This window comes from Brachyistius frenatus, unplaced genomic scaffold (genome assembly GCF_029030835.1).
Source record: "Brachyistius frenatus isolate BFR_SWC_R1_liver_20210118 unplaced genomic scaffold, ASM2903083v1 Contig_16, whole genome shotgun sequence".
Taxonomy (NCBI): Eukaryota; Metazoa; Chordata; class Actinopteri; family Embiotocidae; genus Brachyistius; species Brachyistius frenatus.
Window position 1 is genome coordinate 217,354 of NW_027210615.1, and position 27,898 is coordinate 245,251.

Sequence of the window (27,898 nt, forward strand, 5' to 3'; positions counted from 1 at the left end):
GGAATTTAAGAAAGTCTATCGGTGCGCAGTTTTTTGGAGGCTCGGTGGTGATGTGAGGAGCTGATAACACATTTGAGCAACAAAAGAGAGAGAGAGAGAGAGAGACAGAGAGACAGAGAGAGAGAGAGAGAGAGAGAAGGCCCTTTGGAGGAGAAAACACAAGGAACAGCCATCACAGAAATAAGGAGGACAAATCGGGGGAGACTGGGTCGTTTCTGAGTTGGAAGTGGAGGAGCAACCAGGCGAAAAGACGACCGCAGTGAGTTTGGAGCTGTCTCGGCTTGATTTGATGCGGAGAAGGAGAAGGAGCCGGATGACGACGGAAGCAATGAGAATATCACACATGTAGCTCGTTTGGGTGTAAAATACTATTTTCCTTCCTGCTGGGTCCCCGACGAAGACAGCCGTCGGGGAGACAGAGAAATAAAGAGTTTAAGTGTACACCTATAGAAAGGTTTATCATGAAAGGCGACGCGGAAACGAGCCGCGCCACAGCACGGGCGAGCTTTTCGGACACGCCGAGTTCGGCTCCTTGTCACGGGCAGCAGTGAGACGCAAGACCCGGGCTTTTGGAGATGCAAATTAGGCTGTTTCTTCTGCCTCCGTTTGAGGTGAAACCCCGCTTTTCGGTGTCATAACACGCATTGTGGATTACAATTATCATCGTTACAGGTGGGGAAGAGGGTGTTTGGACTAAAAAAAAAACCCTCAAACTATACTGCATGTGAAGGAGGAAAAAGCCCGAGCAGGAATCAGCAAACGGAGAAGGCGGCCTCCGTGTCGTCAGCAACAGTATCCTGCCCTTTCTCTGACAGCAAAATCCGCGTTATGGACACATAATTTCTACACGGAGGACAGGTTTTTTTTTTGGAGCAGGCCGGGGACGTGAAACGGTGTAGATGTGGTTAACTTTGCTGCCAAATCCGCGGGTCACACGAGGGATCTAGACTAGTTTATTTTATTTATTTTTCGTTTTACATACCCCCCCTCCACTCCTCCTCCACTACTACTTCTTCTTCCACTCCTCCTCCCCTGGACCCCCTTTTTTCTTTTTTCTTGCGGGAAGATGGGTTGTTTGGGCAACAGCAAGACCGAAGACCAGAGAAATGAGGAGAAGTCACAAAGAGAAGCAAACAAAAAGATAGAGAAGCAGCTCCAAAAGGACAAACAGATATACAGAGCAACCCACAGACTACTACTTCTAGGTAAGTTGGATTTGCGTCTTTATTAACTTGCCCTTTTCTCTGCCAGCTGCTTTACAGGCAAGGCCTCTGAGTTTGCAAGATAGAGACTCCTGCTTCCTCCCTCCATAACCTTCTGGGATGTTGTTTTGGGAAACATTGTCAACAGTGTGACTTTGCCATTGCATAAGGCTCAAAATGCAGCTCTGTTCTGGGTTTTCAGCACGTTGCTGTCAAACTGACAGTCCACACCGACCAACACCAAAACATGCTGTCGCAGAATCCATTGATTGATTTGAGAGTACACAGTAATGTAGAGGTAAACATATGAGGTGGTGCCAGTGGTCCGCACTGGATAAACAAGCACTGACATGAATCAAAATGGGGTTTATTGTTATTTATAATTGATTTATTAATGGTTTTTTTTTGTTTTTTTTAACAACATGTAATCTATATCAGCTTGGGACAGCACAGCATGCTGAACAGTGTTCATTTCACTCCTCATCATGCATGTAGGCCTCAAAAGTTTGCTAAACTAACACTAGTTTTACATTGCATGCCAGTTTGTGGGTTTGTAGCCCAAACTGTCACAAGAAAAACACACTGAAACTCAGTTAATGAAGAAATGAACGTGTAAGACTCAACATGTGGTTGTGTGTGAGAGAGAGAGAGAGAGAGAGAGTGAACTGGAGGTGGGCTGGGTCTCTTTCATTACATAAGAGACAAATAAGAGTGTCTAACTTTCCCTGCCATGCTCTGCCTCTGTACCCTCACTGAATGTCCATTCACAGGCTTATTATTACTTCTAAGAAGTTGTGCTGTTCCTTGAAACAACCATACTATTTGATTAATGGCCGTTGAGGGTTTGCATGGTATGACATGCCAGTATTTCTGATGAAGGAAGTTGTGGTGACATTAGCAGAAGGACAAGACCCACATGAAAAACTAAACAAAGATGTCTGCCATGAAGTTAGCTCCCTTTTGATTGTATGATCTACTAGTCTGACTTGAATGCTGACTGTTGGACTTTCAGGCTGTCATTTGTGTTTTTGCATGTTTTGGAGGATATTTTGAAAGAGTGAACAAAGCCGAATTAAGCGTGAAAGGGTCACTCACAATTTAAACTCCATGTAACTCAAATGTAAGCCAGCCCTTGTGCTCGGTTTGTATCCATGCTGTCTCTGAAGTAGTGCAATCAATATTTCTATCAAACAGTTGAAGTGGTAAACCAGGAACCTGTTAAATTCTTCAGCATTTGTGCTGTTGGTGTTTTCGCCCAAATGTTGGTCATCTATTTGCAGAGCAACACATATGCAGCATGTATGTCCAACAGGTTTGAATTTGCGCAACGTTTAGTTATGTTGCTCAGCATGATTGGATTTTACAGGTCTGAGCTGGTCATTGGATTAAATGGTCAGTTTCATTGGATTAAGCAGATCATCTAATTGAAGTGTTAATAGGCTTGTAGCTCATGTTAGCAGGGCGTGTTTCACTCAGAAATGTGACAACAACAAAAGAGTGGTGAGACAGTATGTGATCTATTGAAGGGCAGCAGTAGCACTTCGACAGATTTTATAGCAAAGACATAATTACTTTTAGCCAAAATTAATGACTTAACATCAAGTTTTTGACAAACAAATAACCAACATAAACTTTATAGACCTGAGGATAAGTTGTTGAACCCATAAACTTCTCAGATGTCCCTCCCATTTATCCAATAAGTTACTTTTAAAATGTTTCCTCATGTTTAATCTTTTTGTAATACATTCTGCATAAATGCCCTGATCTAAAAAAATAAAGGGAGGTTAGTAATCTATGCATCTTTAAAATATCTTATTGCTTGTGATGTCTTCATATTTGAGTCTGTTTGTGCTTTGCAAAAAAAAAAAAAACTGGGTGCATTTTTAAATCTGTTTCTTTTTTACATTTCTGTTCCAATTTGACCTGAGATTCATTCAAAAGTTTTAATTACAGTCCACATTTGAAGTGAAGTTGGTAGTAAACTCATTGCACACATTATTTTCGGCTGTTCGGGCCACAACATTTTAATCAAAGGGACAATCATGTGTGCACGAAGCTCTACAAATGTTTGTGAGCTGCCGGTATACTTTCTAGAGTTATGTTATTTAAATTCTTCATTATTGATCCTTAAGAGTGACCAAGTCAACCAGCAGTCATGCCTACAAATCCAATTTTTAATTACTATTTTCTTTTCCAGAAACCTGTCAGATTATAGTATCATCCCTAACCTACGCTGACCTCAGCACTTGCTACTTCTGCATTTCATCTGATGCAAGTTACATGCAGATTTGTTATTTTAGGTATGTGTTGTACAAGTCACCGAACTTTCACTTTAGAAATACGCTTTGACCTATCACCATTTTAGAGGTATGACTCATGCTGTAAAAGGTTTGGTGTGGTTGTGAAGGCTCCTATAGCATCTTAAAAGTCCAGCGATTTATTTTGTAATGCTGTTACTTTTCAACACGTCTCTGCTTCATCAGACAGCGCAGTGTGGGAAGAGAAGGGGAGATGGGAGAGAAACAGGAGAGCTGACACTGACATGAGGTCATCAGTCAGATTTGAGGGTTTGATGGTATGTAGCGTAGCTTTCTTAAACCATCAAAATGGTTGCGTGTGGCTTGTCAGATGATATGCTGGGCCACCACCAATCCATCAAATGGACGGGAAATGCGGCTAAATTGTCTTCATGTAAAATGACTGCAAACTGCCAGTCAAGTCAAACAGTTTAATCTTTGCATGGCATCAGGTGATGGCTGTTCTTAGACTGTTGCTTTCACCATCAGAGCCAAGACGGCAGAGAATAAATTCTTCTTTCTAAAATGTCACATATGTCTGATCTTTAGTATTGAGATTATTCTTACCTGAAATTCGACTGCTTTTAACTGCGTTTTACAATAACTTATTTTCAAAGTTATCAAAGTGAAAGGAACAGAAAACAACGTACGTCCATCCAAACATCTCCCTGAGTCACATATTGAGACAATTTTCCAGCTCAAAATATTCAATACTGCCCTAAAATGGAGCACATTTGACGTTAATTCAAACACTGCATTCTCTTCCTTAAATTGTTGGACATCTTAAAAATGTGTAAGATTCAAATTAGAACAGTTATTAGATTATTGTGCAGAGCAAAAATATTAAGACAGTATTATTGTTAGTGAAGATCTGGTCTCATTATCTTCACTCAGGAGACACTGTGTTTAATTAATTGACGCATTTTTAAGCTTTTTGACTTCATGTACAAAATGTTGTAATCTGTTGCTCAAGTAAAGAAATTCATTTCATTCAGATAAAGCCATGAATTCCCGATCCTCACTCCAATGTAAAAGTCATATTTAGATAAAGAGTATGAGACGGCTTAATGGGGAAAAGAAAGGCCTGAGACAGGAGCGGTATTGAGGCAGTGCAAAAGAGCTGCAACTTGTAAACATTGAACGTTAACTTGCTCACTCGACATGAAGTCGTGCACACTGCAGGTTTGACATGACAGAGCGAGAGCTGCGAGTTTCATTCTCACAGCAGAAGCCGACCGTCCATCCACAGACCGGCAGAGTGCAGCTCGCTGCCTGGCGACGCTACATGCTACCACTTTCAGTTTGTTGGCAAACAAAAGTCCATGACACACAGACCGTGCTCTGTACAGTACTGAGCAGCAAGTTTCAAGTAAGTTTTGTAAATGATCAACTAATTTGATGAAGTAAACAGAAAATACCAAAATTAATGAAGTATTTGGTTTGAGCACTTTTTTGCCTTTTTAAAACCGCGCAGCGAGTTCTCCTCGGTTCACTCGAGCCCAGTTTTTTCAAGGTGCTTGGCAGGCAGGTCGTTCAGCATCTTGCAGAGCTCGCCCCAGTTCCTCTGTGGATTCAGTGTCTTCTGTCTCGTCGTGTGATCCCAGACTGACTGACTGACTGACTGACTGTGTGTGTGTGCGTGCGTGCGTGCGTGCGTGCGTGCGTGCGTGCGTGCGTGCGTGCGTGCGTTCGTTCGTTCGTTCGTTGGTTGGTTGTGATGCTGCAGAATGACTCTGGTCCAGCTCTGAAGTCTCTGTGGTTACAGCATGGTGGAAACTGAATATGTAAGGTGTATAAAACCTTTGCACAGGGCTGTGTAACAGGTCATGATCACATGTTCCTCTTACTTGTGTGTGCACCCTGTCACCACATTTTATCCACAGGACATAAAGACGTATAATGAGCCTCTGAACTAGATGTGTGTTAGAAGAGGGGTGTTAGCAGCAGCAGTGGGAGGGGAATTCAGATATTTGCAGAGGGGAATTTGTAGTTTGTTAAATGGTCCGAGATGAAGTATTGACTGTACGAGCGCACACAAGATCTTACATTATTATGCAAATTTCAACTGGTGTCGGAAAGTCGTTTGGAAACCGCACATTGAAATATACGTCTCAAAATCAGTCGTATAACGATCAAAGACAAGAATGAATTATGTTGGTGGTATTTTTCTGCTTGGTCCAACATGCCAAACTTAGTGTGTTTGTATTGTGTTAAACACAAGCACCACTTTGAAAGGAAATGTTTAAACTTTGTTTTTTTGGAAAACGTCTAGAGGCAGTCATCATTACATCTAAAAATCTAGTGTTGTAATTGTGATCATGGTATCTAGTGGAATAATCCGGTTTATTATTTCAGCCATGACATGCAGCACTGTCCTTGCCTCTGTCTCCAGTTTTCTCCTCCCAAAAAGTCACAGTTGCGTATGAATTTGTTTTTTGTCCATTGAAAAGTTTCCATAGAGCAGCTTTTTATCTTTTTTTTACTGCATTTATCCTTCAGACAAACCTGTTTCTATATCCCAGTACTGTGTGTAAATATTTCTTTCTCTCTTTCAGGGGCTGGAGAGTCAGGAAAGAGCACCATAGTGAAACAGATGAGGATCCTACATGTCAATGGCTTCAATGCAGAGTGAGTATGATATGAGTAAAGGAACAGAAGTGGCGGAGGATGAGCGGTATCTGCTAAGTGCTCCACCCTGTTGGCTTGTCTTTTGGAAACACTCGAGTCCAGTCAGAACGTGCTCTTCCTCAGACCCTCACAGAGACCAGTTTAACAATACATTTGTCAATTCTCATCATTTTCATATATCTGAAATTGACGTGTTCATCTCACTGAAGCGGCCCTAAAAAGCCCAAGTAATGTGTTTCTTTGTGCATCTTCTGTGATGAATACTTTGACAGTAAGAGCTGTAACATTTCACTTACAGACAACCTGGGAAAAAAATGCACAGGTTTACAGTATGTTCATCAATATAATCAAAGACCCACATCATAACAACAGAACCAGGGTGGTGTAACAAAAACACCTGCCTAAACGACCAGTGTGTAGAAGATGGGGGATCTATTCGCAGAAATCAAATATAATATTCATAATTATGTTTTCATTCTGATATAAACGCGTGAAACTAAGAATCTTTGTATTTCCGTTACCTTTAAATGAGCTCTACATTGGGAGTGGGCTCTCATTCACCGAGTCCTTCATGTTGCACCGACATGTGCCCATAAAGGACAAACCAAACTCTACCTTTAGAGAAGGCCTTTTTTGCGGCCACAGTAGATTCTTCTAGACACTTAGAAAGAGAGGATGAAGTGAAGAGTATTCTAGTAACCTTTACTGCTGCTCTTAGGAGAATTGCATTCACCTGAATGCAAGTAATAATTGTCAGTTTAAGTTAGTGAAGACAACAAAGTGTATTTAGTAAGTAAATGATCATGAGGCGTAGAAAGGAATAGGCACGATGTAACATATAAAATACATAATGTAACACAGTGTAAGCTTCTCAGGAAAATCAGCGTAGCAGACCCTCTTTGCAAAGATATATTGTGGGAAGTGAGAATTGTATTTTCGTAATGCTTCCATGTGTTTATCTAAACTTTCTGGACCAGATTGTTTCAGCACCAATCCGGTTACCCAAACACAGCAAAACGAGCCTCTTGAATTCTTAAAAAAAAAAAAAAAACTTGATTAGACTGTTTTTAGACTTTCATTTTTCATGGACAAGCAACTCTAAATTATCTCTTATCAAAGATTCAAACCTCTTCTGCTCTCATTTTATTTCTGGTTTCCAAGTCACATCCTTAAGTTGTGGTTCTTACAGGAAGGAAAAAGGAACGTTTTATCAGTGTGTGTGTTTCTTTGTGACAGTGATTTGGCATGTATGGATGGATGGAACAGATCTGTACAATTAATCGTATTAAAATCACAATTTCGATTCATACCCCTGTACAATCTCGTTTCTAAACGGCAACAATTCGGACACATTTTCATTTGGGACATCCGCTGCATTAAAAACGAGTGCTCCCACTCTTTTCTTAAGCCAATAACAATGCTGCATTCCACCACCTGGTGCAGAGCAGCAGAAACCAGCAGTAAGCAAACTAAACTTGGTCAGAGAGAGACAGAAAAAAAAAAAAAAAGTTTTCAAAGGTTTTGCAAATGTTCTGCATTTCAGCGAAAAACAAGAGCGCTCCCTTTTTGTTGTCCAAAGTTGATGCACCTTGCTGGACCGCTCACAGCTACAAGGAAAACTACCAGACATCGTAATGATTTAGCAAAATAATTGGTGTTCTTGTCAAGTTCATCAATGATAATAAGTTGTACCGTTTGATTTCTGTCAAACCTGGATTTGAAGTTTTATTATTGAGTGATGGGTGCACTCAACATTTATATTGGGGGGGGGAAATCGTGAGAGGGAATCGTGATCTCAAGTCTAAGCCAAAAAAAAAAATCTTGATGCTCATTTTATCTTCAATCGTGCGGATGTAGCCGTCTTTGCAAGGTTAGACTAGAAAATCACCACCTAAGGCAGACGGGAGCATATGACCCAGCGCGTGACTCCACAACACTGATGTGTGTGTGAGTGTGGGTGTGTGTGTGTGTGATATATGCGTCTGCCATTGCATGTATGGGTGGGTATCATGAACAAAGTGCACACCTCATCACTGAAATCACCTATATGTGACATTACTTGGATTATGAGGTTGATTGTTTTGTTTACGAAGCCTTGCAAGGCTCCTTTGTTTCCACATGGGGAGTAAACTGGAGTTCTTCCACATAAGTTTCTCCATATGTACGTTTTTGACTGACTGAGTGTGTGTGGTCAGGTGTCAATGTGTGACAATGAATCTACTTTGTTTATGAAGAGCTGTTCAAGTCAGAACAACAATCTTGCAGGTCAGTCGCTTGTGGGTCTTCACATGACGAGCATAGTAATATGTTTTAATGAGTCTGGGTCCTCAGGCAGCACATAAATATGCTGATTAAGGACTTGAAGGGTTCAATAACGCCTGTGATGAAGGATTTGGGGTGAATGGATTGAGTGTTGTGGTAACATGTTACGGTCAGAATAATTGGCTTGTGACCGGAAGAGTGCCGGTTCCAATTGATTTGGAAAATTAATGAATAGCTGACTCAGCGCTCCATATTCTTTGAACAATCGTGACTGAGCTGCCCTTGGGCAAGGCATGTTACTGCCAGCCTCATCACTGTAGCCGTGAAGTGGTCAACAACTAAGACATGTGGGACATTTTTCTGTTTTGGGGGGGGGGGAAAGCTGTGATTAAACTGAAAAGCTGAATCTGACCAGCAAATTTTGTGGCGATAACACAATGAGCTGAAAGACGAGAACAGGCCCCACACAGCTGACAGGAACTCCAGTCTGCTGGTAATTCTCTGGGACTGTAAAAAAATCCCTTTCACATGCAGGAGTCATTTAATCACATTCAATCACTTTTATATTATTTGTTTTTTAATCTTTGTAAATTTTTAGGCTTTTAGCTCTGGAATCAGTAATTTGACCCATTTTAAATGCTTTGTAATAATGTGATTGGTATTTTTCACTATTTTTCATGTTTTATTGATGGTATGATTCATAACTTAATTAAAAAAGGAAAAAATGGATACATTAATTACCAATGTTTAGTCACAGCCACAATCATGAATTCATCCAGCAGTGCCTAATGCTGCCGTGTCATTATTTATACACTCATGGGTACGGCTGGAAAGCGAACCTCGATACTTTTATGCAACCAACTGAACAGCTTCGATATTACCTAGAATCAAAAAGTGCCTTGTTTAATAACAAATTTCAATACTGAGGCTACATCCAGACAAGGTAGTTTTCTCTTTAAAATGTATAACTTTTACTACAGAGGAGTAAATCTTATCAGCTTTTTCCAGACATCTACTTGGGGCCCATGAAGATACTATCCCTCCGTTTCAAACGAGTTGTGTGAACTGCAGTAACGCCGGATTCTTTGTGCACAGCCGGGTTTTTAGCGTCTGCAACGAGCTTGCATGCGAGTTGTTTTAGGGGGGAACTGTAAATTGTAGTAACAGAAAATAATCTGCACTCTCCCCCTCTAAACTGCATGGAAACAAAAAATTTGTACCGCAATGGGAAATGTAATTTTCTTTTTCTTAAAATTTATTTTATAAAATTGGTATCATTCAGGAAACGCTATCAAGATCAAGGTATCAATACTGGTATTGAAATGTTTGAATTATTGTGATATTGAGTTCACACCCATCTTTAAAGTCGCTATCACTTGCTTTTCACCCGTTTGTTGTCTGCATTTATTCACCTTAACGTAACACTAGACATCATCACCATTGTGTTGTGTTTTCGTGCCTTCCCCTCTCTATCTGACCACATGATAGAGCAGTCGCACTCTCAGGACTAGAGAGTGTGCACACAACCATGTGATTTTTAATGACTATCAGGTTGAAAATGTAAACAGGGCCTTCTCAATCTCCTTCCTAACCCAATAAACTCCATCTTACCCCTCTTTCCTCTCTTTCTCCTGCTGTTTCTTCTGTTTCTTGGTGCGCAGTGACCTCGCAGGTGGTTTGTTTGAGAATATGGAAAGAAATCTCGGGGAACATGCTTCACCTTTTTTTCTTTTCTTTTTTTAACACAGATTCGTAACAGAAATGCTAAATGAGATTGCACTGAGTTACTGCAGCTAGTGGAGCAGTGGTTATCCCAGATGTGATGTCATGGCTTTGGCTTGTCAGCAAAAAATATTTCGGTTGGAATGTATCCATTAATTATGGTTTAAGACCGAGCCACATTTGTAGAAGAAACGTTTTCTAGTATTTGTAACATTAATCATCTTGTTTTGCATATTCACCTTTTGGATTCATCAGCCAGAGAGCAAATGTTGAATGTCAGATATCTGAGTGGCCAAATCACATGCAGCAGTATCACTGGTTGCACAGAACAAGAGAGGCTCATCTCGCCCTTTGTCACTGACATGGAACTATTGTAAACACAATGCGTTGTTGTCCCGGCAGGCTCAAGGTGAAGGAGAGACTCACTGGCTCTCTGGTTGCCTTTATTAGAAACATTTCTGTCACAGACAGTCCACGTGTCTTGTACACACAGTGCTCCTTCACAGCAGACAGACAGCGTTTCTCTACCACGCGTGCCAATGAAGGTCTGTTTACCCTTCCAGATCGAAAACAAACTTAATGCAGTGCACTGTGGTGCACCCTGTCATGGTAGCATGGAAATCATTCTCTCTACGTTTGTTTTACTCTATTAAAACAATAGTTGATAGCTAAGCTTAACTATTATTAACAGAATAGATGATCGCTGGTTTCCTGCACTGGATGAAAAAGCCAGTGGACAGATTTTTGTTTCCCCTGTTTGATCCTAGAGCGACTCACCGGATGGCAATTGGTGTTTGTATAAACCTGACATTGGCCGAATATTTCAGTGGAGTATTATTGGACAATTTCAAACTTGGTGCAGTTGCATTTTACAGTCATGTTTTTTGTATGATTTTTGATGTTTTTTGTCCACTTCCAGTTGATGCTGTTTGGCTCAGTTGGAAAATTAAGCGATCACTTGCATGAATGTTTCCTACTTTTAAAAAAAATCTGCATAATAGCTAACACTGCGTACAGAAGAAAACACTAGCACATAAAATTATTAAATTAAAGGTGTGTTACACCAAAAAGGAAATTATGAATTGCATTTCACTCTTCACCCCTGAGGATGTTATCAGTTATTTTTCCATAATGTGTGTCTGGGTTTGAAGAAGAAAAGCAGAGAATCTCAGTCAAACTGTATTTCTTTCTATATGTATGTTGATTATATTTTTGGTGTCAAGATACTTATGTCTGTAATATGTCGAGGCTGCACACCGATGATCCCTAACATGATGTCTCTGAACCTCTGTGTCTGTTTCAGAGAGAAAAAGCAAAAAATCCAGGACATCAAGAATAATATTAAAGAGGCTATTGAGGTAAGTGGCTGTGTTCATGTCAGACAAGTGAGATGTGGATAGCAGCCCTGTAGTCTTCCATATACAGAAATCATGTTCATCTGCTGTGTTTGTGTCACAGACACTTCAGTATATTTAGTTTGGGTGTGTGTTTGTCACAGACCATAGTAACAGCTATGAGCACCCTGACACCGCCGGTGCAGTTGGCATGTCCACAGAACCAGTACCGGATCGAATACATCCTCAACCTCGTCAACCAGAAGGACTTTGAGTTTCCATATGTGAGTAGTTCAATATCACACACCCACACTCGGAAGTATTTTTCTTTGCAGCAGTTTTAAAGGAAAATGTTTTTACTGTCTGGGTTGTTTCTGCCGGGGTAATCGTCAGACTTGCTGTTTAAGACAACAGTGATTCCCCAACTTCATTTTTACATATTTTGAACCCAGTGGTTCCCGTTGCGATAGTTCAGTGTCATCATTTAATGTAAGTGATTCAAGGGATTTGTTGTTTTTGTTTCACTGCTAATTCTGTCGTAAAATATGACAAAAAAAAACTTTGTTGGCCTCAGCAGCTTTACCATTCATTATTACCACCATGTGATTAAATTCTCATCTACTGCACTTACAGTTGTACAATAGAACCAAAATGTGGGCTAGATGGTAAATTTAAGGTTGGTTTAATAACTTGTCTTACCATCTCATGCCCTGTTTATACTCAGCTGCTGTTGCTGGTAGAATACATTTGCAACCGGGTGTGTGTTTCTGTAGATGATGTCAGGCAATAGTCTCAACATCCCAGGTGATAATCCCTTGACACAGGCACTGACTGTGTCACCGACACTGAGGACTACCAATGACCCGGTGGGTAATGTCTGTGTGGCTTTAATATTCTCAGCAGGACATTGTCATTAACTAATTGTCCATGCCAAGAGACTAAACCTCAGAGTGTCACTTTTTATCCAGAAATACCTGTGGGACTGGGCTTAATTCAATAATTCACTCTGCCTTTAAATGGAGGCTTTCACACCGTCTGTTTTTGTTTGAATGATTTATTCAAACAAACTGATTTGAATTTTTAAGGTTCACACTGTTGTTAAGAAATTGATTTTCAAAAACGTAAAAGCAGTTACAGAGATCATATTCAGCGTCCCTGTGTTGTGGTAAAATGAGTATTTTGACTCGCCTGCTAATTAACGCAGATTAGTGCAACTGCTTGAGTTTAATATATGTTGGTGATTATGGGGGACATTAGGCACTGAAAGACTCTTGTTTCTTTCTAAACAGTCGTAGATGGTGACCTTCAACAAAGTTGTCAAAGTAACACACTGTTAATTATTTGTTTGTTTAACTTCATAATTCAAGTTTCCATCATGTCTGCTTCCTTCAAACTACCAGAAAGAAGAGTCCCTGGAGAGTTTGAACTCTGAGACGTTTGCTAATATGCTAGTTTTGTTTTTAAGAACATGATTTTAAGTTGAATTAACCAGAAATAAACTTCTACATTTTCATTAAGTTCACTAGAAAAGATGGGTTGATTCCATTAAATTATATTTTACAGTGCATCGAGCCGGCTGAAGTGTCCTTGAGCAAAACACTTGATGCTTCGAGCCCTCTGTTTTTAAGCTGCCACACTCCGACCTCCTCACGGGGATCGATCATGTCACATGTCGTATCTGAGAAATCCCGGCTGCTCAGTTCGGTTGGTTAATCAGTGCAATGTGACAGTTACTGGGAATCAAGGGGGGTTAGAGAAAGCATTATATCCAGGGAATAAGACTAAATATTTTATTTTCTCAGAGTGCATAACTGATTATAAATGAGCGGTCTGTGTGTAAACACATGATGAGTTTGCTGCCATGGAGAAATGCATGATGACAAGAGTTGTTTTTGTTTTTTACATGTAAGGGATGATGCTGATGACAAGGGTTCGTTCTCTCACTAGAAGGCCGTCGACATTTAAATCAAAGACACATTTTCCAGGTTTAGCGGCATTTTGAAGCAGCAGCGGTGAACAGGTGTAGAACTGATTAGTTAATCATCAGAAGATGAACTGGCTCAGATTCTGGTAATTAATTAGACGTTTTACATTTGGTTGCTGGTTTCAGCGTCTCACGTGAGCTTTTGATGCTTTTATTCATCAAACTGGACTGTTGATCAAATAAAACAAAACATTTGAAGACGCCAGTTGACTTTTTTATAATATCATGGGTGATAATAACCCATTGAGGAAAATATAGAAAGAGGAGAGGCTGCTGTGTTGGAGTCAAATGACCATCTTCACCAGACACATTGATTTATTAATTTATTTATTGACATGGTTTCCGTTGAGCTCACTCTCTTATCCTGAGTGATTTATAGCTAATGAGCAGACGGCAAATGGCCGTCTTACTCAGCAACAATTAATTTAGACACATGGCGGTTACAGGAATCAAATCTGAGTTTTCACATACGGGATGCGCTCTTTAACCACTTAATCCCCCGGCTGCCTAATGAATTCCACTCATGCTGAGCTATTGGGAAGAAATTATTTGTTTACGTTCGCTGTTTGGCTTCACTTGTTGGGTTGGTTGATTTGTTTATGACGAGCACGGCATAGTTTCCAAGTTATAAAACAGGATGGCGAAAGTGTATTCTGCCTTCCAATGGCGTGTGTGTGTCTGTGGTCTGTGTGCGTGCGTGTCGTAGTCCTGACTGGAAGTAATGATGGCACACTCACACATTGTTAATTTATCTGGAAATGGAAACTCAACCAGGATTAAAACAGCAATCAATTGCAAGAAATGCAGATAGTATTAATTTCGGTTCAACTGTGATGTCATTGCCGAACAGTTCAGATATTTAAAGTTTTATTTTGGATGAGCATCTCACTTTTCAGGAAGTTACTGGTGTTAATTCAGCAGGGAGAAGAGCTTGGATTTCGTAATAATTGTGATCGTAAATCGTGTGTGGTCTGTTTTGATTATGCGTCTTGCATTCAGGGGTTTTGTTAACTGGTGAATTGCAACACAGAACATTATAGATCCATTAAATACCAAATGATTCAACTTTAAACTAAACCATCGAACGTACCTGAAAAACAATTGAAAGATCTCAGTCAGTGAAGTGAAAGCCCAGTTTTTTTTTTACAATTGATTTATTCTTATGGATTATTCTTTTATATTTTGTTAAAAATAGATTACAATCAGCATAATAGTCATGCTCAGTGCAACCTGTTGTTGATGTACAAAGTCAGATGATCTGTTTGCTGCAAACTTAAATGAACAGTATTTTGTCTGGGCTAAAACAATGACAATGTCAAGCCTTGTGTGAAGCAGAATTTAACTAAAATTCAAACGTCTCTGTGAGCTCAGTAACATTTATGTACTTCACCGTTCACGGGTAGAAACGGGCCATTTATTGGTCTACCTGAAGGAAAAAGATATTGCTTGCTAATGTGATTTCATATTTTATTGGACATTATATGATAATTTAAGGGCTGCACTGATTAGTGAAATGCATTAATGGAAATTTCTGTTGATAACTGAAACTTGAGCTTTGTGTCTGTTCAGAAACCTTTATGTGCTGCTGAGTTTATTGAACCTGGAACAAAAGACAAAGTTCTTTGTTTGCAGTGTAAATGAAGATGTTCATGTTTGACAAATGTATCATCACAGCAGCACTTTGGTGTCTTCCAATGACTGTGCACTTGACAGTAACTATCCTGCTATGCTTTACAAAGCAATGGATTACTTTCAGCATATCATTACACAAATAGTATATGTCTATATATATATAAAACTATATATATATAGATAGATTTATATATAAAACTATATAATTGAACAAACAAGTTGTATCAGTGTGAAACAGAAACGCGACTGTATTTCCCGCTCTAGAAGCAAAAAGTTGCATGATTGGTCTGCACATAAATAAACACGCTGCCGAGTCACTTTAGTTGGTTTATACTTTATCTGCATCATTACGTCAACATATTTGATACTTGCTTTTAAGTCTACAACTAATAATCATTATTGATAAATCTACCGAATAGAGTTGGGCGGTTGTCGTATTTTCTAAGCGTCATACTATCATTACTAGAAACCACCAATACCAGTAGTAAGGGGCAAACTTCAATGTCTTATTTTAAATGTCGGTATATAACAGCACAGCTGCTGTCATTACACTACAAAAATTTACATTACATTTACATTACAAATTTACATTTACATTACATTTATTTAAATTACAAAAAAGGGAGCCTGTGCTCCCTAGCTGATATATGTGTTAAGATAAAGTCAGGACTAAAGGAAATGCATAGTTGAAAAATCTGTCGGTAATTACAGGCATTTACATTTGCAAGTGGAAATGCAAGCCAGTGAGGAAAAATAGACCCCGTTCATGAAGCTGGTGAAGCACGGAAAAGAGCTGGAAACACGTGGCTGTCAGAACCAGAAAAAATGACATCGCCAGATACTATTCATGTTGTTACGCAGGGCAAAGCTTCAGTGAGCAGGTATATCGAGAACGGAGATGAGGTGTTTTGTCATATTGCTCAGCACACTTGTCAGGATTGGCAGATGGAAAAAAGAATCACAAACGGGTTGCTTTCAACTACAAGCAGTCACCTCTGCTACTTAACAGAGATACTTCCCTATTACCAGTAATGGAAAAAATTATTGATGTCTGTAGTCTAGTTAACACAAGCCTCTACAATCGAAAAAACAAAAACAAGAAACTGTATTTTATTGGTGTACTTATCAAAATGTCTGAATATCTAGCCATTAGAGAGCCTTCCTCCTAAGAGAGGACTGAAAGATTCATTTTAAAAAATGGGCTAAGTACAGTATATAGATGTGCATTTATAAAGAAGGTGGAGTTTGGACTCCATGGTTGCAACTGTGTCTTTCTGATGATCCTGTGTTGTTGACTATGTGGCATGTTGTTTCACTTTTGGAACAAGCCAGTGTGTACCACTTTTGTTCCTTTGTTGTTGTTTTTTTTTTACTTTCCATTTCCTATTATAAATTAAATCTGCAGAGGGACACCTGTCGTTCTCTCCGCATAAGGAAAGCAAAAAGAAGTCAAGTACTGAATCGTTACCATGTCCCAGTGTCGAGGTGCCTCTCTTTGCCCACACCCCTATTTACCTTTACAGACATGTACGCAGGCATCGCCCAGGCACAACGTACACTGCATGTGGTGTCAACAAAGGCGTTGAGCACCCGGTGCCCTCAGACACATCATGGACGACAGACAACCCTGTCCTCTTTTCTTTCCTGGGTCATATTTAGTGTAATACGCATAGTAAAGATACAGAATATCTCCTGCTTGTAGGAACACTTTGCATCTTTGATTCACTGCACTTATATCAGCTGTTGGTTTAATCTGGCATTTAAACTTCCATGAGACAGAACAGTTTGTGTTCTGTAATTTCATCATAAACAACTTTGTGACCAGTGTGTCAGATAGTCAGTAGATATGTCCAGCAGCAGGAATGAATATGTAACTCTTTTATGTCTCTCCATCAGTTTTCTCCTGTTCTGTCTTCTGCCTCTTATTTTTTTTTTTTTCTGTTTCCTCGTCCCTCCTCAGGAGTTTTACGACCATGCGAAGACACTGTGGCAGGACGAGGGGGTTCGGGCGTGCTACGAGAGATCCAACGAGTACCAGCTAATCGACTGTGCACAATAGTAAGTGACTCTCCATCAGCCTCACTTCATGGTGATGTGACTTTTACACCGAGGTGCACTAGTTTTCATCAGCGCTACCTTACTGTGTAAAATCACCAAGCCACATGGTCCCAGTACACTTTACAATTACAAAGAATACATAGATCAGAGCATACTCTACAGCCAGTGAAGAAAATATCAAAGTAAGACATCTAAATGAACAAAATGTTAATTTACAGAACATACAGCAGTGGATACAATTATTGGATGAAAAAAAGGCAATAATAGTATTTCCTATTTATTGACTGTGAAGGTGGTATTGATTAAATTTGCCATAATATCGGATTTATGGGTGCAGTTGATTTATTACTGATTAACTAGTACATTATAACACTACTTGTCATAATAATGAGTTAAGAAAACGGTTTAACTGCAGCTAAATATTTGTGGTTTTGTGGCTCGAGACTTGCGAAATACTTTTTAACCTCAAGCTTCCTCCTGTTGTTTTTTTTTTTTAAAGTATATTCAATTTAAAAGATTTACAGTATGAGTTTTTTTTTTTTTTAAATAGTCTGTACTTCTACATTGCTTTTTCACCAAAGTGGTCTCAAAGTTCTTCACAATTTGCCTCCTATTAACACACCAATGGCAACAGGACTGCCCTGCAAGGTGCTCACCTACTATCGCGAACCGGGGATTAAACCGGCAACATTACAAATACTGGGAAACCCTACCGCTTGAACCGCCTCAATTATATTTCCATGTTAAGAACTTCAGTAAGACAAGATTCCTTTTCTGACAGTCAAGGCTAAAGGTTTATTTATTTGTCATTAATATCCATATTAATACACGTACAGTGGAACGAGATTATGTTTCTCCTGACCAGGGTGCAAAGATAATTATCTAAAAGTTTCTGAACACACAATTAAAATGTGTAGCTATAAAACATACGGAAGACACAGAATTAAAGACAATAAAGGAACAGCAGAGACCAGCAAGAAAGAAAATAAATAAATAAATATAATATTAAATAAACAATCCTCATTGTTAAACATTCACAGAACACTAACTTAACATAACATGTTTTTTATTTGGTTTGTGCCTGGGGTTTCCTCGTGGTTCTGTGGTGCTAAAATACTTGCATGTTCAGCTGCATGTGCATCATGAGATACTTCTGAGGACCAGTTACATGGGTCAGTTATTGGCTGGATGAAGGTTCGCATTCACAGATATAGAGAATATGCAATATGTTTATGTATTTGGTGTTTGATAGGAGGTCTTTTTTTCAATCTGATATTTTAAGAACTGATTAGTTGTGATTGGCATGATATCAGGGGGAGTAACGCTCATTGGGATCCCTGTGACTTTATCTATTTGAGTCTTCATGTCATTTAAGGACACACAAGCCGAGTTCTCCATTCATAAGAATGATCTGGCTGTCACATGTCAGCATTGTTTTCGTTCTGTAAAATCCATAAAATTGTGCATTTTAGCCTTATTTCCTGAAAGTGGCCTGGATTACACCCTGTGATATAGGAGGAACACAGACAGCAGAGGACCACAAGGTCAGCAGAGGTGATCAATGCTGCCTGATCATATAAGTCCAGCCAGTCAATACGAATCTTAATGTAGAATCTTGATTATTGCAATATTATGTTTTACGATACTGTATTGATTCTCAAACGCACCACATTGATTTTTAATTAATAGTTTTATGCGTAAAGATTCACAGATGACAGTGGCTCATTCTGTGTTGTGTTTAAACCTGTTAGATATCTGTGTTTTCAGCCGCTTGACTCTTCTACTACAACATAACAACATAAACTGAGACAGAAAGTAGCGTATACTATGGCAACTCTCCTCCACTTAAATTTAACATATGTGATATATTGCCTTGTCTGCAGTATAGCAAAATAATGTAACATATTGCCTCATAACCCTTGTATTGTGATGCGTATCGTATTGCCATACTCTTCCTAATGCGCAGCCGTATGTAGCACCACCGCTTAGTTTCCCTAAAGACCACACACCTAAAATTATAATTCATAAAACTGTAAGAATGTCTTGTGACATTAGCGGAGGCGACGTCAGTGCATGTATAATACACTGCCGATAACCCGGGACTGAATTTGAGGGTCTGTTATTGCTGTAATTTATTTATTTTAATGTTATTATTAACAAAGATATCATCCTTAAGAACCTTAAGAAGACAACTTTCAGATGTAAGTGTAGTGCTGGTATACTAAACGTGCACATTGGGTGCCTTTGTGAGACAGCTGTCATCCTCCTCCTCACTGTTAACAGATTGCAATACTCTTTCACACATGGCAATGATGAGTCTGAAAATTACATGGTAAAATTGCAATTTGGTCTGACTGGGATATTACAAATTAATTTCTTAGTAGTTAACAGTTCATGTAAAGTCAGAAAAGGTGGTAATAGATTTGGCTCTTCAGTAACATCTAGTGGCAGCTGTTGGGTACCATGACAAGCTTTCTACCCATGAAGAAACAGACTTCAGAAAGATGATTTGAGCCTCCCTCTGTAACTTGAAAATGTTATTTTACTCTGGCAAAGATGGTGAAACCAGGAAAAGATTTTCACTGCAGGAGTTTCCTCTGTGTATTTCCTTTCCTGGCATTTAAAATCCGTGTACAGATAGCACAGAAATTAGTGACATGCTTGCTCCATGTCAGTTGCCAATGTACTGTATGTTATTATCTGTGGGAGTGTGGAGCAATCCCAGCAAATGTGGACAAACTAGGACTAATCAAGAACTAGTTCAGGCAACAATCACTGGTCGTGGTCGATGTTAAATATTTGAATGATGCATAACACGAGGGTGTTTTTTTTTGTTTGTTTTAAGATCACATGAATGTATCTTAAATTTGTTTTCAACAGTTCAGAGTTGTTTGCAGAGTTGTGTCCAGTTATCATTTCCAAAGCAAAAGCAGGTGAAAACGGTAGAGAAATGTTATAATGAAGCAGTCATGTAAGTCATGCAGCAGTTTGCAGTTTGCAGTTTTTGGGAGCAAACATGGCCGAGGCTGAGTCATCCACAGATCAGAGGATGTTTGGAGGAGGAGGAGGGGGGATGTTTGACGAGGATACCTTCACTGCTCACTTCTCGACCACGAGCCTGTAGCCTCAGCTACTTTTTACCATAAAAAAATCTCTCTTGGTGAATATTACCTGTGTTTCATTCAGAACTTCAGACTGGTTTTGTCTTTTTTTAAAGTTTACATGAGGAAAAGCTCTCCCCCCACAATTCTCCCTCAGTTGGTTGAGATGGTACAGTCCAGCCTGGTGCTCCCTCCCTCTTCTCACTCACATCCAGCACACAAAAAAACCACCAAACTCATCCTGCTCCTGCTTTTCTTCTTCTCCTCCTCTGTCTTCCTTTTTCTCCATCTCCATCTGTCTGTCTGTCTTCTTTCTGGAGCTACTCCAGCTGCACGAGATTGGGAGCTGATAGACTATTAATAGTGCCTGTGGTTGGGTCTCCATGGTAACCATGCTGCAGGCCAGTGTGCTCGGGAGCTATTTTTGAAATCTGCTATGTAATGTCAGACAGACACCAGGATGCTTTCATTCTCTGTCTCTTTCTTCCTCTCACCTCTCATCTCTCCTTCTCTGTTGAAGCACATGATTAAAGCCTTTATATTGTTTGCCCATTACACTTTCTCTTTTGTATTTGTCTGATTCATTTCGTTGCCCTGCTAACTCGTTCACCAGTGATGCTAAACGTAATTTAGACCTTGTCCGCACCGATCATTTGTAAGACTCATATTTTCCCCCTCGATTTAACAAATCTATCCACACGACTGTTTTTCAAACTATCTCCATACACACAGGAACACTAAAGGGACCGACGACCAACACTCAAACAAGCATGCCGGGCCATTAGGTGGCCCTTAAATCTCCATCACTGATACATTAAATACGTTAAGAAGAAAATTCTGAGCATTCGTGGTGAGCTTATTTTTAATTTGGTGGTAAAAACAATACCAAAACAGTAGTCGCTAATTATTTATTGAACTGGTCAACTACTTACATACTCGCTATTGCCTTTGTTGTTGTCCCGGGCGCATGCTCGTTCCACAAAGAAACAACGGGCATGCTCAAATTGTGGTGTCACATCTCCTAATGGCAGGCGAGCCCAGACTGTGAAGGTAGAAAGGTAGAAGATATAAATGCAGACCATTTGCCTGTTGAATAAGTAGCTTCTGTCTTTAAGATCACGTGCAGAGCAAATGACTATCTCATTTAGGTTCAGTATGTTGTGTTTACGGCCGTTACAATATATATAACCTACGAGTAAAAAAAAACCAACCAGTGTATTTCGTATATGTCCTAGTTGGGGTGTTACATATGAGTGGACCTTTGACTTGATGCAACAGGTTATTTAAGAGGTGGAGCTCCTTTCAAAGAAGTACACTGTCATGTTTCAAACATTTTAGTTTTTTTTGTTACTACCTGTGCCGCCTGAGCACTTGTAGAAGTTTTCAACAATATGAAGCTACTATCTGATCAATATTATATTCTCAGTACCTGTTGTCTCACCTCTTTGTCTCCTTTTTCTCTCTTCAGCTTTCTAGACAAGATCGACATAGTGAAACAGAGTGACTACACTCCAACAGACCAGGTGGGAGAGCCACAAAGTTAATATCACCCACTGTTCACTATGTAGCAGTTTCATGGTATTTCAAGAGAAAGTATGTTTGAAACTGGGGTCCATATGAAATGTTTAAACGCGTTATATTACTGTTCGACATCTTTAAAAACTCTTTTGCTCAATTTTAATAGTGCACACCCATGTTTGGTATAAAATCTGGTATTTTCATTTATTTAGATTTAACATAACTGCCCAAACTATGAAATCTTTTGTTGTCATTTTACCTGTAAGCTGCCCTGCACAAGCCTTATGTCCCACTTCCATAAAGTGTTTCACTCTCTTCTTGAAAACAAGTTCACGGCGTAGAAGTACTTTGTTCAGTGAAAAGCCCGCCTTAGATTTTGCAGTGCAAGCATTCAAAATCCTGTAGATTATCTTTAAGATCCTAATAGCCCTTTTGTTCCATTGTCCTGTCGTGTTCACCAGGATTTGCTGCGGTGCAGAGTCCTGACTTCAGGGATCTTTGAGACGAGATTCCAAGTCGACAAAGTTAATTTCCAGTAAGTAAAAGCTGAAAGAAAAGAGCAGTGAATTCACCTTGTATGTGATGATTTCTTGGTTCAGGGTATAAACAAATGAATCGGTTTAATAATCTAAGTTCCCCCACATGATGGCAGTATTATACATGGTTACTCTAGTGTCTTTTGTTTGATCCACACAGCATGTTCGATGTTGGCGGTCAAAGAGATGAACGCAGGAAATGGATTCAGTGCTTTAACGGTAACTTTCTGTTTATTTCTGCTTCCTCTCGTTTCACTCGGCTCGTGTCATTTTCTCTCACTGTGTCTGATTTATCTTTGTTCATCCCCCTTCATCCTCAGATGTAACGGCCATCATCTTCGTGGTGGCCAGTAGCAGTTACAACATGGTGATCCGGGAGGACAATCAGACCAACCGTTTACAGGAGGCCCTCAACCTCTTCAAGAACATCTGGAACAACAGGTGAAGACAGGCACTGTCCACGTCCGCCTGTTGATTTCTGGCACTCTGGTGTGAAAAGTGTCTCTGAAACTTGTGTTTTACTTACAGAGCATCAGCTTTTCATAGCTGCAGACAGATGATAGTTATCAATCCCACCTGGAGTCAAGGCTGGGAAACGTTTTGTGAAGCAGCCGGCTTTTTCTCTTAAATGATTACATAAGCCAAGTGCGGGGGTTCCCTAGCAACAAACCAAATCAAGAGCTGACTTTTATTTACAAGATCCAGCGGCATTTAAGCAAATAAAAATTGCAGAATGGCAGGAAATAACCAAGATGTCTGTCGGTGTGTTTCACATCTCAGCAGACATGGTGTCACTTAATGTAATGTGTCAGTACTGAATCCAGACAACCCGAATTTATTACATCTTGTGTGATGCCGGTTTCAGTTGTGATGAAATAGACTTTTGTGAATAATTAATCTTCTCTGGAAATTCTTTACACACGAAATGTCAGTTCCTAATAGAGCTGTCACTTTCTGTCTGGATTTGCTTTGGCCAACTCCAAGCAAGGATTCATTCTCATTCCTCTCTTCACATTCAGGCACAGTTTGATATTTCGCCATGTGATCTTAATTCGGAGCGTTTTGTTCTCCTCAGGTGGCTGCGGACCATTTCTGTCATCTTGTTCCTAAATAAACAGGACCTGCTGGCAGATAAGGTGCTGGCAGGGAAGTCCAAAATCGAAGAATACTTTCCAGAATTTGCTCGCTACACCACACCCGATGATGGTGAGCAGTTTTACTACAGTTCTATCCACTTACAGACACTTTGACCTTCGACGACTATTTGTTTGTTATCCAGGGACATGTGAAAATTAGAATTCCAGAATGCTGTAAAATCATTGTGAGGTTTTGTGGGAAAACATACCATTTGAATAGGAGCATCAGACATCCCAGACTGCCTCAGTTCCAGCTGTAAACTGGTCTCTGGCCTGGAAAAATACCAAGATGTCCCAGTTTTCCACCACTTGTGCCAAATATGTCCCAGTTTAGAGAGGAAAACTAAGTTTTCTAAGCATGCAGAAACACTTGTGTGCTTTAATTGGGATGCATCATACAGAGATGTGTTTTTTACTGTCAGGTGATGCTTCTCCGTATGTAGTTCTGCATTAAAACAGCTGTGCAAATACAAACACAAACTCTTGACGGGCCATTATCCAAAAAACCTAGATATGTGAGGGACAGTGCATTTAGTGTCATTTACCACAATAGGTCTCCTTGATAAGCACCTGTGAGCTTGTACTGATCACAATGCCATAGAAAATGACTTTTTACAACATAATTACTCAGATCATAAGTATGTAGCTGCAGATTGGTCGTTGTGTGATCCATTTGTGTTTGAATAGTCTCCACCTGAGAGGCTCATGTTACAAATGTTTAGTCTAATTATCCTCTCTGCTCTGTCAGCAACACCAGAGCCTGGAGAAGACCCACGTGTTACAAGAGCAAAGTACTTCATAAGAGATGAGTTCCTGGTAAGTTCATCGGTATTACTTCTTCTGAGGTTTTTGTTAATTTACAAAAATATAGTTTCATTTTGTTAGCTGAATATGGCGAGACAGAGACTTTTTTTTGGTATATATTTGTGTGCTTGCTTGGTTTATAATAGACATTGTTACCAGAGATAACCAGTCATTGGACAACTGTGTGAGTTTGTTTTATATGCAGTGAATGATTTATTATGTTTTACTTTCTCCTTCTGCAGAGGATCAGCACAGCGAGCGGGGATGGGAGGCACTACTGTTACCCCCACTTCACCTGCGCTGTCGACACGGAAAACATCCGCCGCGTCTTTAACGACTGTCGAGACATCATCCAGCGGATGCACCTGCGGCAGTACGAGCTGTTGTGATGGGAAACGAAAAGGTGTTTGGCCAAAAACCTAAAACCAGATCGGACTATGAAATGACCCTGAAACCTGAGGCTCTGAACTCTCCTCTTCCACAGAAGGGTGCGAGCTCTTGTGATTGAATGGAGGCCAACACACACACACACGTACATACACACACACACGCACGCACGCACGCACACACACACACACACACACACACACACGCACGCACACTCACACACAGTAAAAACCACACCCTGAACCCTGAACTTCCCCTGATGCAAACTCCCTACAGGATGTAGAAGGAGGTATTTTGATGGATGGGTTTGAGGGGTTGACGGATAAACAGACTCTGATCTCCACCTTCAGCCATACTCTGAGCTCCTCACACTGCGACATCACGTATCCTCCCCATACACGTTAACCTTCATCTTTCTAAAAACCCAGAGCGGCCCGGTCTGGACTGAGTTTCCTGCAGCGAGGAGAGTTTGAGCTGCAGCTGAGATTCCGCTTGACGGGATCGAAGAGAGCTACTACTTCGGTGCAACTGGAAAAGAGATATCTGTTGAATCACTGCAAATAGAGAATAAATATATCATAACAGATGAGCAAAACACTTTAACAAAAACAGAAAAAGCACTGTGCTCAGGACTCGAACCATGTACACCAAACCTTCCTTTCTCTTACGGACATCTTTGAATCCAACCACAGCCTCTGCTTGCACACAGAAACGTATCACACCTGCTTCTTACTAGACTGCACAACCCAGGGTGAATCCGCACTGACGTGTCCACGAGTGGCGGGCTCGTTGAGGTGCCGGCTGATATATCAGGAACAGTGCTTTGAGTTTAAACAGGCTGAGCCCCGAGGAGCAGCGTCACCACAGACTTAAACGGACCCACGGGTGTGTCGGTGAGACTTCATGGGGATGGTGGTTTGGGGGGGGGGTTCACCAAACCAGGACAGAGCCGACTGATGTGAATTTCTCTGATGGAGCTCGGACACGTTTGACAGGGACGACAACGACTTCTCCACAGAACTGTTTTTGCCACTTGACTTTGCCTTGCTGGTAGTGGAGCAAAAATGTGAGGAGGATATACGAGTTTAAAACAAACAAACAAAAAAAGAAACAAAAATGCCAACTTTTATGGAACTTAAATGGACGGCAAAAAGCATCCTTCTGCAGTACAGTACCATATAAGTTAAAGAGAACTCTCATCCTGTTCTACTGTCTCCACAGCTGTTTTTGTCTGTGTAGACTTTTGTGCCATTGTGCCCTGTGCGCTCTCTTTCTTTATCTTTACTCTTTCTGTCTGTCATTCTCTCCTCTTTTTTTTTTTCTTCCAACCTCTCAGTTTTACTCGCTCTCCATCTTCACACCCACCCCCTCTCATTTTGTCCTTCCCCACCACCACCACCACCTTCCCATTTTGCACTTTGACCTTCCTGGCAGTGCTCTTTTGTTTTAAGAAAAAAATAAAGTATAAATAATACTCCTGGAATATATATATATATAAAAAAAAGATGATGACGACAACAAACAGGACTCTTTCTTTTTTCTTTTTCTTTTTTTTACTCGTGGTCAAACAACCTGCTCACACCTCCCTGCCATTCCTCCCTCCATCATTCCTCCATCTTTCCTCCTTCCTCCCTGACCTCTTGCTCCTTTGTATGTCTGTCTTTACTTTACTGCTGAACTATTATTCTTCTACAGACTGTAAAATGTATTATTTTGTACAACTTTATTGAAAAAAAATAACTTTTAGAAGATCCCTGTGCCTTGATCACGACTGTACGTGTGTAATGAGCTAAAGTGGGTGTCATACTGCGCTGTATAGCTTGGCCAATCCCCTCCTAACTCCCTGCCTCCCTGCTACTTCCTTCTGTCTTTCTCTGTCTCAGTCTCTCTCTATCTCTTTTGCTCTTTATACTTCTCTCTCTGTCTCTCTATCTTGCTCTCTTTCCTCCGCCCTCACTCTCTCTCCTCAGAGATGGCGGACAACCATTCGTAGCTTATGTAGTTTTATTTCTCTTCCCCTTATCCTCCCATTCTCTCTATGATTTAAATGTCTATTTTTGGATCCATATACCCCAAAAAGATAAATATATGAAATGTATATGGGTTTTAAAAAAAGTATTTTATTAGAATCAAATGAACCTTGACAAATTGTACACTTGATAGTGTGCGTATTGCTATAACTTAAATCCTTTCAACTGAAGTTGTGTTCAGGTTTCTTTTGTTTTTCTTCCGTTGACATCTGCAGAGAGCATTTTGAAGGGTTAAACAGGCGATGACAGATGCAAAACATTGCTTGTATCTACACAAATTGTATTCTTTTGCAAAAAAAAAATGACAAAATACTTTTAGTTCATTTTCTGATGGGGGGAGGGGGGTCCTCCTGGCTAGCCTTGCACAGCAGAGGCGGCCTGTACAGTATTAGCATCTCTCTCGTTTCGGTGCCCCAGTCTTCATTTAATGTGTACATCAAATATGGGTCTACTTTCTGAACAGGAGCTCTATGAAATAAAGATTTTTTTTTTGGTGCAGACAGCAACAGGTCTGTCATTACACATAAAAACACACCCACAGATACTGGCAACATTATTCTTTACTGTTGTGCAATCTTATCCCTAAATCTTTATCAGTTGGAAGAGTTGTAAATCCACCCGAGAGGAAGTGAAGTTTCCTGTTCGTTTACTTGTAATTTCCTCTTCGTCAGTATTCAATGGGCCGACGATGAAAGTTGTAAAGTCTGTTTGACAGGACGGCCTCCACTTTTGAAGCTCAACAATGAAAATTCAGGTTTAACAAAACAAAAAAATGACTTCACTTCCTTTAATAGTGTAACTGATGTAACATTTCCCAGCATTCAGCTCCTGAGAAAAAAAAAACATAAAAAGTGTATTAAGATTTTAATATCCAACTTTATTCTGGAAAATATAACTCCTGATTTGTTTATTTTTTTTGACATTTCAGATCAGTTGCCTAGACTACGGTAAAAAAAAAAAAAGAACATTTTAGCCTTCACTGTTACAGGACAAACTCTTTCTGTGCACCCAAACACTGTCCACCCTGAAAACTTGAAAAGATATGTGTATTTTTCTCTGAACTTACACAGCAATACTTCCACCTCATTAAGTGTTATATTTAACGCTTTCCATTTTTATAGATCCAATACAAGCACGTTACTCGTCTCAGATTTGCTCCAAACAGCTCGTGTGTTTTATACCATCTGTGTCCAAAACATTTCCCTTGATAAAATGTTCTTTTTTGACGATTTTTGAGCTGTGGTTTTACCACCAAACGATTTAGGAG

The 27,898-nt window shown here is 40.0% G+C and overlaps 1 protein-coding gene across 1 annotated transcript; it reads left to right on the plus strand.

The window, feature by feature from the left end:
* Nucleotides 1–27,133, plus strand: gnas (GNAS complex locus). Its single transcript, XM_069693832.1, has 12 exons — nucleotides 1–1,205; nucleotides 6,055–6,127; nucleotides 11,415–11,469; nucleotides 11,610–11,729; nucleotides 17,022–17,119; nucleotides 21,689–21,743; nucleotides 22,200–22,273; nucleotides 22,435–22,493; nucleotides 22,595–22,715; nucleotides 23,350–23,480; nucleotides 24,159–24,226; nucleotides 24,457–27,133. Exons 1-12 carry the CDS (start codon nucleotides 1,067–1,069, stop codon nucleotides 24,601–24,603), a joined length of 1,140 nt encoding a protein of 379 aa, XP_069549933.1. The 5' UTR covers nucleotides 1–1,066; the 3' UTR covers nucleotides 24,604–27,133.
* The last annotated feature ends 765 nt before the right edge of the window (nucleotides 27,134–27,898 follow it).

Coding starts and splice junctions, on each gene's coding strand:
- gnas (XM_069693832.1), top strand. CDS start 1,067: ATGGGTTGTTTGGGCAACAGCAAGACCGAAGACCAGAGAAATGAGGAG. Junction 11,730..17,021: donor AGGACTTTGAGTTTCCATAT/GTGAGTAGTTCA, acceptor GTCCCTCCTCAG/GAGTTTTACGACCATGCGAA. Junction 17,120..21,688: donor CTAATCGACTGTGCACAATA/GTAAGTGACTCT, acceptor TTCTCTCTTCAG/CTTTCTAGACAAGATCGACA.